The 12,694-nt window shown below is 34.3% G+C and overlaps 1 protein-coding gene across 1 annotated transcript; it reads left to right on the top strand.

Moving 5' to 3' along the window:
• The first annotated feature begins 4 nt into the window (after positions 1 to 4).
• Wdr82 (WD repeat domain 82) lies at positions 5 to 9,519 on the top strand. Its single transcript, XM_071589379.1, has 3 exons — positions 5 to 589; positions 918 to 1,103; positions 6,852 to 9,519. Exons 1-3 carry the CDS (start codon positions 116 to 118, stop codon positions 7,137 to 7,139), a joined length of 948 nt encoding a protein of 315 aa, XP_071445480.1. The 5' UTR covers positions 5 to 115; the 3' UTR covers positions 7,140 to 9,519.
• Positions 9,520 to 12,694: the final 3,175 nt, after the last annotated feature.

The raw sequence follows: 12,694 nt of genomic DNA, 5'->3' as shown, positions 1-12,694 counted from the left end.
TTTTTTGAGATTAGCTGTTCTGTCTTTGTTTCACTAGGTCATAATTAGTGTAAATACGTAAAGACTCGGCATATCTGTGGTGTGTAGCAACTTATTCGTTACATTTATCATTAAAATGAAGTTGGTGGATCACGTAGTGAGGAGTTTTAGGGTCGCGAAGGTGTTCCGTGAGAACACCGACAAGATCAACAGTATCGACTTTTCACCAAACGGTGATACTCTGATCTCTTGCAGTGAAGATGATCAAATTGTCATTTATGACTGCGAAAAAGGCACTCAAACAAGAACAGTAAACAGCAAGAAGTATGGAGTGGATCTCATACATTTCACGCACGCTAAAAACACAGCTATTCACAGTTCAACGAAAGTGGACGATACAATCCGATATTTGTCCTTGCATGACAATAAATACATAAGATATTTCCCAGGACATACCAAAAAAGTAGTTACTCTGTGTATTTCTCCTGTTGAGGATACTTTTCTTTCTGGCTCGTTGGATAAGACATTAAGACTTTGGGATCTCAGGTCTCCAAACTGCCAAGGATTGATGCATCTCTCTGGACGGCCGGTTGCCGCTTTTGATCCAGAGGTATATAGCAATACTATAAGTTGGATACTTGTTGCATGCTAACCAATTGTTGTTTTAAGAATTGCACCTAAATATTGATATTGTATATGCGTCGTTTAGTATACATGTAAGCGTAAATGTTGACAACAAATGTTTTGTGAACGAGCGATCCGAATAATATCAGTATGGGTTTAACATACAGCAAGAATGTTCACCCAGAGATAACTGTTAACAAAACACATTTTATTTTTGAAGAAGATGTGGAGTTTGGTTGTTGTGTGCAACATTTAGCTCTACCTAATGTGCCCATTGCTAATTTTGAAACTGAATGATCTAAAATCTTTCACAGGGTCTGATATTTGCTGCTGGAGTCAATTCGGAATGCATTAAACTGTACGATTTGCGTTCTTTTGACAAGGGGCCATTCGTAACATTCAAATTGAGTCAAGAAAAGGAATGTGACTGGACTGGATTGAAGTTCAGTAGGGATGGAAAAACCATACTTGTCTCAACAAATGGCTCTGTGATCCGCTTGGTAAGTAATGATGAAACTGAATCGCATTTTTTAACAGATGTGCGTTATTAATGCATGAACATATGTTCCTCATCTATACATATTGTGAAATCATTTTATACATACGAATGTTTTTAAAATCACGCTATCTCGGCGAAAAAGTGTCAGAATTTAATTAAGTATGAATTTCATAGATTCTTATAAAATAATATGATCATTATGCGTAGAAAGGTTTCTCAACATGAAATTTTACATGGAATAATGCTCAGTGACTTTAATACATGACTAAGAAGATGACGCAGACGAAAGAGGGCGACATAAGAACACATAATAGTCTCTTGTATGCTTTTAATTTTCTCCGTAAAAGGATGTCACTTTCGACTTTTATCGCCATCTTCTTATTGTTATAAACAGAAAGTGGTGGGATGTTAGAATTATGCATGTTAAATAACTCAACTCTTGTCGGTCGTTTGGGTGACATCTTGTATGCATATTTTTTTTCTAAATCTAAATTGTGCCCTCGTAAGCTACCACCGGGGAATGTGCTAACATGGGATGATAGTTTTCAGCAGTAGCCAGGGGAGAAATGAAAGGAAACCTAAAATGTTGTGACAACGTAATGTGTGGGAAGAAATTAATATTTAATCTAAATTTTACACAGTATTTATAATTTAATTTACTTAAAATGTATGTTAAAGTCCTTTATGAATAGCATTTATCGTATTTTATTTGAAGCAGCAGATGTTAGATGTTGGCACAAAGCTTTTAGATACAATAACTAGTTGAGGTGTGGTATTATTATTAACTATTGTAAATGAAATCAGAACCTAGAGCTCATATATCCTTGACAGTATGTAAGTGTAGGCTTAATACCTTTCTGCACTTGTGAAAGTTCAGATGAATGTGTTTCTAGAACAATCATGTGGAGTGAAGTGAAAATGTTACTTGGGTTTTCACCTTGTATTGTCACTTATAGATAGTGAGGTAAAAGAAATCAACTTCTTTAAGAGATGATGGAAAACTGTGTTGAAACTCCCAAAAATTCTCCTTAAATATAAATGAGTGCCTTGGCAAAGCAAGAAATTATGATTGAAAGGCTGAATATTTTCATTCTTCTCATAGATTGTTATGCATGCCCAACTTCTTTTTCACTACCAGAATGCATTGGGTTTAAAGAGGTAAAACAGAGATCAGGTTGGTGCGGAGGCTAGCATACTGGGTTCCCACCCTGAGAGCCTGGGTTTGAATCCTTGAGGCGACAGATACTTTTCAGTGGTGTCCCGATCCCTACTTAAGGTGCTTTGGGGAGAGCATTTAAGGGAGTTCACCGTCCATCGGATGGGATGTTAAGCTGAGGACCCATGGCGCCTTTCATTAACAGTTGGCTAATGCCCACGCTGGGTTTCTCTCCACCCTTCCTATCCTATCCATCTCTAATGGCGTAAATGACCAAAGCTGTCAGTCGTTCGCCTCCCCTAAAGACAATAGCAAGAAGTAACAAAGCTAAGTTTCTTACCTACTGTTCTCTTCAAAGCCTAATGACGATTAATGCAAGAATTCTGGCATGTGAGACATTGTAGTTACTTTTTTGTTAGCAATAACTGTAGCAATGATATTTAGCACAAATGTTGGTAGTAATATTTGGGATTGATCAAAAAATAAATGAAATTCTATTTTTCATTGAACTGAAATATTTTAGCATTAAAAATCTCATGCTTGCAATTGACTACCTGTTACTACCATGTATCATAATTTTACTTTATAATGAAGTTGATCTCTTCAATTAATTAGCTAGGGAAGACATAAGGATATCATATGGCATCTAACAGTTTCAGCATGATATAAATTCTCTAGGGCACCTACATTTTGTAGTTCTCTAATCAGCCATCTGATAGCCTAAAATGTGGCTAAGAATTAAACCTTATTTTGTTAATTTTATCTCACATTAAAAAATTTGACTAAAAATCCAAATAATATGACTTTAGCCTGGTGAGTATGCCGTACAATTGATATATATATTTCATAGTCCCGAAAGGGTTCATTTATCAAGTACTTTAAATAGTAATATACCACTTAAAATGAATGCAATGATTTTGATTCATGTGTCACTTGCTAAAGAAATAATGGAATTTTCATTTTACACAAAATTTTGTCCTGTGTGATATTGATTTAGAAGCTGTGACATTAATTTACACAGCTTTCCAAGTGTTGATGCCAACTCATACCATATTTAAGTTGTCTGGAAATGCAATTTAATATTTGAAAGGATTGTTAGGGGTAGGAGAGTGTCCAAGTAGAATCTTGAAGGTTTAACTGAAGTAAAATAGAAGGAATATAAGGAAAAACTTAATAAATATCTAAATGAGGGCAAGGGAATGAAAATAGAGTGGAAAAGGTGGGTGGAGATTAAGAATAGAATAGAAAGAGAATTTAATGAAACAAAATGAATAGTAAGTAATAAGAAAATTAAGAGGCCATTGGTCATGGGAAAGATACCCTAGAGAATGGATGAAAGAAGTGAAAGTATGGAAATGTGGAGAAAATGTACCATGAGCTAAGCAATAAAATTCTGGAAACTAATAGGGCCGGAGAAATGGGGTGGAAAGGTCAGTGTTAGGATGTTGAAAATTTTCTGATAAGGGAAAAGTAGAAGCCTGATATGAGTAGGTAAGAGAATTGTCTCAGTGTGGCAAGAAAAAACTATATCTACCAATAGTATATAAACAATAAGTTATTAATAGAACTCAAAGAGATTTAGGGATGGGAGAAGAATATGTGGAAGAACCTTGAAAATATTGAGGCTTGCCAGTTTAGAAGTAAAAAGGGAATACAGATTTGATGAGGATAGCCTGGGTCCAGGAATACCGGATTGTGAGCTAGGAAAAGTTCTAGGGGGGGTGAAGTTGAGGAAAGCAGTAGGAGTGGTTTATATCCTTGCAGAATTACTAAAGTTTAGGGGAAAATTTAGGGAAAGGGTTTTTTGATCCATGAGGGAGGAATATTTCCACTATATCCCCATAGATCAAATTTGATTCCCATGCTAAAAAAATATATAAATCAGCTCTTATGTGATGCTATATGACAATAACTTTCATTTTATGTGCAACAGAGATAGTTCTAAGAATCATCAATAGGAGGTTACAAATGGTATAATTAAATACCTAGGTGAAGATCAGTATGGCTTCAAAAGGGGAGAAGAATGGATGATTCCATTGCATTGATGAGAACATTAGTAGAAAGGAATATCAAGTATAATCAGGATGTCTTTGTGTGCTTTATGGATACTAACAAGGTATTTTACTGTGTAGAGAAGTCCAAGTTCATGGAGATATACATTGCAAAATATGGGAGTTGCCTGGAGGTATCGATGACTTCTCTGAGGCTAATACATGAATCAAATGCCCCAGATAAGAGTAGTAGAAGGCAAATTGGGACAGGCAGTGATTGACATCAGAGTGAAACAGGGATTCTCATTATTTCCGGTTACTGAGGAAATGTTAAGGTTAGCATGGGAAGGCCTGGAGCTGAGAATAAAAGTGGGTGGTGAGATGATTAAGTCTGGTATGTTTACAGATGATCATGCAATGGTGAGTCAGAGAGAAAAGATTGCAGTTATTATTGAATGTTTTACAGGAGCAATGCTCGAGGTGTGGGATAAGGATTAACCACAAGAAAACAAAAGTAATCAAGTTCTTGAGATTTAGGAAAGCTGAGTTATATATTCAAACATGAGAGAAAAAACTAGAGCAGGTCAAGCAGTTTATCTATTAGAAGGGAAATTATAAGAATTGCATTAGCATAAGAGGCATTTGCAAGAAGAAGAGAATTGATGATAAGAACTTTGAGTAAAGATGTGAAAAAAGTATCAGTAAAGACATGATAGATATGATGCATAGTGCTTTATGGGTGTGAGACTTTGTCTTTAAGGTAACAGAATGAGCATAGATTGGAGGCTTTTGATATGCGAGTGTGGTGAAGAATGGAGAAAATAGGTTGTATAGAGAGGAAGACATACTGAAGTTTAACATAGGGTGGTAGAAGAGAGGAAGTTTCTAGGAGAAATCCAGATGAGGCAGAGAAAGTGAGTGAAGAAAATATTGAAAGGTAGTGGAATGTTGATGTCCGTGATAGAAGGGAGACCATTGGGAAAGCAGGTTAGCAAAAGTTAGAGTATAAGCTTTTTAGACAACATGAAGGCAGGCAGAAATCAAGAAATAGGAAGTCCCCTCAGTACTCAGAAAATAAATAGTTATTAGGGACTATCCAAACCAAGAAAACCTTTAAAAACTGTATTACCTTGATTGAGAATATATGAAGAATAATAGATCCTTTGAAGTGAATGATCCAATGTAGGTGAGTGATGGAGAATGCTCAAAATGTATGGTTAATCTAAGAATTTGGTAATCTGAGAATGTATCAGTATTAACTTTGTGGCGTATGTCATGAATTCAATTAAACATAAATAACCTACCTATGTTTTATGGTGTTCAGAGGGCCATTTTGAAATTCAGAATTAAATTGCTATTTCTTTCTCTGACACTGAAAACATATAAGCTAAACCTGAGTATTTTGCTTTAAGGTATAATTTTTTTAAGATGGTAAAACCCAAAAGTTTACTAAATTAAGTTAAGTTGGTTGTGGAGCAGAGTAGAACTTTTTAAAATTCATCTGTAGGGTTCTTTCGATATGTAAGCCATCCTTAATTGCTTCCAACAGTGACGACAGTTCCCAATGGGATTATTGAGTGTAGAGCTTTGTCATGCCTAGAATTTATGGCATCTGTGGTTGGTTATTGTGAAAGTTTTGCTCTTAGGCCTGTTTGTCTCACTCTTATGATGAACTTTGGTTTTCAATGTGGTAAGAAACTTGTTGTCCAATGTTAATTGGTGATTTCTTCCATTTTACATTCTAAAATAATTACTGTGGTATTTTTAGATCTCTATTATTGTTGAAAGAAAGAAGAGAAAGACAGAAAAAGTATGACAAAGTATCAGTTATATCGTGGATTGCTTAGCAATATCTACTCATAGTGGTAAATTGATAATTTTGCATTTTCATCAAAGTTTTAGAGATGTAGCTGAGGCAAAGAATTGAGAAAACCAGATGGCCAAGTATTTCATGATAATGAGAATATTTTGAGAGAAAGTGTTGTATTGAAAGGTATATGAAAGAAAGCCACATCATGAGTAAGGGATAATTGCAAAAGAAAGTGATGAAGGGGAAATGGATTGATAAATAAGGAAAAGGAGGAAGAAAATTTGACATGCTGGCAAACATGTATCATGAGAGGAAGCACATGCCAAAAAATGAAGGAAGATTTAAAAGGTTGACGGGCGTGGCGACATAATTCAATTACAATCTGTTCAAAGACAGGTTTCCTGCTGAAGATAATGAGTAGAGGTTAAGGTTAATCTTTTGTGCTGTTTATAGTTACATTTCATAATACAGAATGGGAAAGGCAAGAGAGATTTTTAGTGACATGTTTCCCTTTTGGGTTGAATGTTTGATATTGTGATGACTATAAGGCGAATTTGACTGCTTATCTCCTGTGGATAACCCATAGTCGTAGGTTGCAGTTTGAAAAATTTTGAAGCTCTGATATTTTTACCTTGTCTTTATTTCATATGCTGGGGTAATATTTTAATAATTCAATTTCTACTTTCATTGTAAATATATGAATTTATAAATTTGTTGTTATGCATTTTGTTTTTTGGTTTATATGAAGATCATAAGAATAATATTTTACTTGGCTCTCATATCCATTTCAAGGTGGATGCTTTCCATGGAACACCTCTGCAGACTTTTGCTGGGCATCTAAATAACAAAGGCATTCCAATTGAGGCATCTTTCAGCCCTGATTCTCAATTTGTATTTGGTGGTTCTACTGATGGCAGGGTTCATGTGTGGAATGCTGACACTGGTTGTAAAGTATGTGTCTTGAATGCTGATCATCCAGCACCAGTTCAGTGTGTCCAATTTAATCCAAAATACATGATGCTGGCATCAGCATGTACAAACATGGCATTTTGGCTACCCACAGTAGAAGACAGCAATTGAGGGACAGGAATTGATGATTTTTCTTGAACAGCTTGTCTCATGGTTGCTCATACCTATGTTCAAGGCTAGTGGCTACCTCATTCCTAGCCTGAGTATATCAACCAAGAAAGTGTTGCAGTCCATTTAAGGAAGTTGACATCTCAGTGTTGCATTGGGAGTTTGAAAATATAATTTAAAAATTTTAATTTGAGAATTCACAGCTACTTCATTGGTGGAGGTCACTTTGTGGCGTTGAAAAAGAAGACTGAAAGGCATGGCTGTGGTTCTTTGTGAGAGGAATACCTGAGAAAGTGAAGTGTTATTTGGCAGTTATAACAACAAATGTGATGGTTATTTCTTATTGTAGGTAACCTCTACTGGGTTAATTAAAGCTGGGTTATCAGTTGATTGAAATGCCAAATGGCATGCATGTATCCATGCAAACTGTGTTGTCATTCAGAAGTGAATGATCTCTCAGAATACTTTGGTTACCAGATATCTCTCAGAGGCCTATTAACTGCCCAATCATCATGATGTTATGGCTATATGAGCAATATGCCGGTATACAACAGGAGGATAAGGTCACACTGATGAAATACTAATAGCTATCCACAATTTATTTAGGTGAAGTTGTGTCTATGTACGATTTGAAGTCTGATTTGAGTTCATTTAACGTTTAGGAATGCTGAATAATATTGTTGTGCAATAAGAACATTAAACATGGGAGCATTCTGGTGTACGACTAAAATCCTATGTCATGAAAGCATAGGTTTCTTTCATATCTGTCTTCATTTCTTATGAGTACATTTCCATATCTATATGTGCAAAGGAGTATCTCTATTTGAGAACACTTTGATAACATTTTGTAGTAATGGCACTGATGTTCTGAAAGACATGTTTTTGATAGCATTTATTTGTGTGAAATACAAGATATACAACTGGAAGAATGGTATTGAACTTGACAATGTAGCAGATAGATATAAATGGAGTTAGGGCTGCAAATTGATTTCCCAAAGTTAGACAGTTTCTTCTGTTGCTTTTTGTACATTCACTGGGTACATTATATATGTGGTCTGAGAACTTGATTGGTGGTGAAGCATGATAAATTCTTCCATCTTAAACTATATTCAGGGTTGAGAGCATTTTAATTGACCACAATTGTTGGAATAACTTTCAGGTAACAACTTTTTATAATTCAACATGTTGTCAGTGTAAAATTCCTCCAGCTTTTAAATGTGATAATTCACCTTTATAATTTAAATTTATGTTACTATATTTTAAGACTTATAAATGATATTTTCATATTCTGTAATAGTTTCCAATAAGTGATTTGGAAAAACCATCTTAACTTGTAATTTAAGAATGCCGAGCAGTTGATTTTAAGCTATACAGAGCTTTTTTGCTTTTGCAGTAGTTGCTACTATATTCTTTGAGTTTTTCCTAGTAGCAAATGTTTCCTAAAATCCTAATGAATTTAATTTCATTAAATTTGCTAGATGAGTAATTTCTAGCCAGTTCATGCAAAATATTCTAAACAAAAGTCTATGAAAAGTGTGACTGTTACAAAGTTTACATCATAGTGAAAGTGACTGTCTTTTAGAGTGAAGGATTCTTGGCCATAGTGGTCATTTTTGTGAAGTTATGAAAACTAATTCGCACAGTATTTCTGACCACTAGTATCTGATGTCATGAGTTTATTAGGCTCTTTTACTGTAATAAATGAACAATCTATGTAACTTTGTGACACATGAAACAGTATTGTTTGTGATATGTGTGAAACATTGTGATGGCATGTGTGTTTGTACAGAAGTAAGCTCGTTTTAGCTTGTCTATTGTGTTCCGTGATATTTTTAGAAAAATAACTAACTTTGTATTAAAAAAATGTCAACAGTTTTTACAAATGTGTTAAGTGCTAGTTCCAATTAATATATTACTGATTTTCCTATTCAAAAGTATTCTTCAATTGATATCCAAGTATAATAAATACTATGGTCAATGTAAAAGTTTTGTAAATATGTTTTCAGTAAGAAATGGAAAATAGGTATGAGCTTTTTATATTCATTCAAAATTATTTTGTACTAACAAATCGTTTCATTGTTGTAACATCAATGCATGCACTTAAATGCAAGGATTCCAACTCTCAGTTTTAACAGCTTCCTATGAATGCTTTGTTTTAATAAAATTGGTCTCTTTCACTTCAATATTTTCAATGAATACTTAATATATATATATATACACACATACATATATATATTTTATTTTTTTGTGCTCTGTGACTAGTCACTGGTCAACCCACCGAGCAAACTTTTGTCTAATTCTGTAATTTTCCGTATTATTTAATACCTTATACTCTTTCTAAAGATATTACTGTTTCTAATGGAAGAATATTTCTGAAATAAAGTACTAGTATTAAATAACATTTATGAGTTCTCTATTAAATTCATTTGAAGTGTAGTTAGTTTTGGAGTGAATGCTGTTTATTGTGCCTACCAATAATTGTATTGCATTTATTGATTTTCCTATTTTTCAAGTCAGAAGTGTTTCATCAGAATAAGAATTTTTTAAGTATTCATGTTCTTTTTTGCCCATGATATCACTCAGGACATAAGGTGCTGCGTGAAATTATGGACACGAATGAATCATCAGTATTTACTGAACTTAAGCCAAAGATAGGTATATATTCATCAAATTATAGACTCAGGTTAAAATACTGCACTTTGGTATGCATTTTAATATTTGCTGACAATGGCTTCACATGAGACTGAAAATAGCATGGTATTCTATTTCTTATTTTATGAAGCTTGACCTCACCCAGAAGTGGCCTATGAGAGAGAGAGGATTTACTCCCTCCCATCTTCTGCAACTTTGGTATTATCAGCTAACCACTTCAGAGCTGAGGTGAATGTAAAAGTTGTCGCTGGCAGGAAAACAGCTTTGGCCTTAGTGCAACTGTCAATACAGTTGACATATGTTGGCAGGATGCTTGAAGATCATCCATTCTGATCTGCAGTTTAAACTATTGATTGATTGAGGGTAAAAGAGACTTTACTTTCTCTCTTTTCCTCTAGAGCGAGTTATATATAGAGGTTATCAGGGACAGGCTTCATAGGTGGGACATTGAGTTTTTAAATCAAGAGCAGCAAGTACAGAAATTTGGAAATTACATTATTTCATTTAAGTATCAATACCTCCTAAAGTATTTGGATCTGGTATATTATGATAGAGTCAGAAATAAGATGTTTTGAATGGAGAAGCTTTCTCATTATTAATTATTTCTGTTGCAATGTGGGTCAATTTGATGTAATGCAGTTGTTGCTATGAATGATAAATATCAGAGTTGGCCTTCAAAGTCCAGAAATTTGCAAAAAAAATTTCATCATCTATTAATGCAAAAAATACCATTAATTTGGTGTAGAAAGCTGATAAGAAAATGAAGGCAGAGGCAATGAGATTTCTCCAAAGTGAATACATTAACGTGTTGCAACAGGTCAGGGATGTGGGGCATGCTGGAGCCAATGATGGGATCAATATCCCTTGTCAAGATCACATAGACCTCTTTACATGAAAGTGTTTGTATATATGTAAATCCAACAATATTAGCCTCCCTGAAGAAGACTCATAGAGTTGAAATTTTGCACATTGGTACATCAACTCTGACAATTCCACTTTTTTTCCCATATGCCCCGGAATTGAAGGAAATCTAAAATGATCGCAGAAAAAGCCCAAAATGCTATGCAGCCTTTCACTGATCAGGAAATTAACTTATATCATGGGAAATGCCTAATTTCTCTCATAAAATGCTGAAATTTTTAATTCTTCCTGTGGTTTATTCTGTTCGTGCTTTTTATCTCAAGAATTTGACAGTAAGTGGAACATTTCTTAATGTTTCAATGTGGTTATCATTACATTGATGTTCAATTTTAAGTAGCATATTACAATTAACGAAAGAGAAAAGGCTGAATAAGATGAATGAGAACATTTTAATGGACATTTGCCATGTATGACTATATAATTAGGTGGAGCAAGTTGAAATTCGTTTGTAAAATGTATTTGAAATTCATTCAAAAAAATTGGTTGGCTCACTTTCAGTTTTTATTGTTGTTTATTGAGAAAGTGCTATACATAATGTAATTGCCTTAACCATTTATTGCATATACCACTAACCCTTGGCAAGGATTTCACATTACAGGTGGGCCAGAAAACTCAATCCAACCCCTTGGATTTCACCAATATAATAATTTATTATTTTCAATAGTGTTTTTGTTCCTCTGCTAAGGTGCACCTAAACTGCAGGTACAAGCTATTTGTTGACCTGTACATTCCATCATTCTAGTCGAAGATCAACTCCAAAACTTTCTAAATGCATTTGCTCTCGGAGCATGTTTTTCTTATGAGATGCTAATGGAAAAATCTACAGGGAACAATAAAAAAAAATCAAGGATATTGTTAGCAGGATGATGTAAGAATATTTTGAGGATAGTGCAGTTCAATCTTATTTCCAATTTCCCTTAGTTAACAAAATAAGCAGTCATTATATACGCATGTACATCAGATAAGAACTAATAAAAAAAGCTTTTCCTCAGGTTTCATCACTATTTTCACAGGTCTACCCACAAATACCTATTGCATTTTTTTGAATGTCGATACCATTAGTGGGGGTGGGATTTTCTTTGAATTGAATAGTTTGTTACAGAATTAAGAACTCACATGTTGTTCAGGTCAATTGGGATATCATGAAAGGCTCTCTCTTGAATAAAGTCAGGTATTATTGAATTTAGTAAAATGAAGTTTGATTAAATTTTAGTTGGTGACTATGTATTGTTAACATCTTTCTTGATGCTAAGAGTCCATTTACCTGTCCTTGTTAAGTAATAGAAGATATTTCATTGAAAAATAAGTTTCTTGAACACTTAAAGCATGTTAGCATGTCAGATGGTGGGTTTTAAATGTTTAGTCTAATATGTACCAATGTTATTAAATTACCTGGTTTGACTTATAGCTTTAAGAAATTGGTCTCTAATCACCAAAGCCGAGGTCCTGTTCAAAGATCTTGGCTGGCTATGCTACTTGCAAATCATAAATCCCATGTTTTAATTGATAAACCATAAAACATCTACCAGCGGATATGGCAAACTCAGTCAAGTAAAAAAAAGCTTTTCCAGATCCCTGATTACAATGTTCGACTCAAATTGAGAAATCTGTTTCAGTTTTAGAATAAGTAATCTCTTAATAACTTCAGCATGTTTCTCCTTAAATAATGCTTTATGATTTTTGGATAAAATATCTTCCAGTGTGAAGATCAGAAGTGGTTTGCACATTGAAGCAATAGTTCATCAAAATATAGAGGTTACCTCTTTTGATTTGATGTTTGAAAAAACCTCACTTTTCCTTGGAACGTGTCTTTGGTTTAAATGAACTTTCGATGGATTTCTTATGTAATATTACCAAATCTTAGGGAGGGGTCTTACATCCATCCTTACCTTGAAACCTAATTGAGTGGAAGGGGAAAGTTTCAAGCAACTCTTGAAGCCTCACCTTCCTCTGCAGGTAGTGCACCTTGTTCACACAGACAAGGT

This window comes from Hetaerina americana, unplaced genomic scaffold (assembly GCF_022747635.1).
Source record: "Hetaerina americana unplaced genomic scaffold, ioHetAmer1.1.p SCAF_1, whole genome shotgun sequence".
NCBI lineage: Eukaryota > Metazoa > Arthropoda > Insecta > Odonata > Calopterygidae > Hetaerina > Hetaerina americana.
Note: the sequence above shows the minus strand (reverse complement) of the source record. Positions and strands in the feature narration are given on the sequence as shown.

Coding starts and splice junctions, on each gene's coding strand:
- Wdr82 (XM_071589379.1), top strand. CDS start 116: ATGAAGTTGGTGGATCACGTAGTGAGGAGTTTTAGGGTCGCGAAGGTG. Junction 590..917: donor TTGCCGCTTTTGATCCAGAG/GTATATAGCAAT, acceptor AATCTTTCACAG/GGTCTGATATTTGCTGCTGG. Junction 1,104..6,851: donor ATGGCTCTGTGATCCGCTTG/GTAAGTAATGAT, acceptor ATCCATTTCAAG/GTGGATGCTTTCCATGGAAC.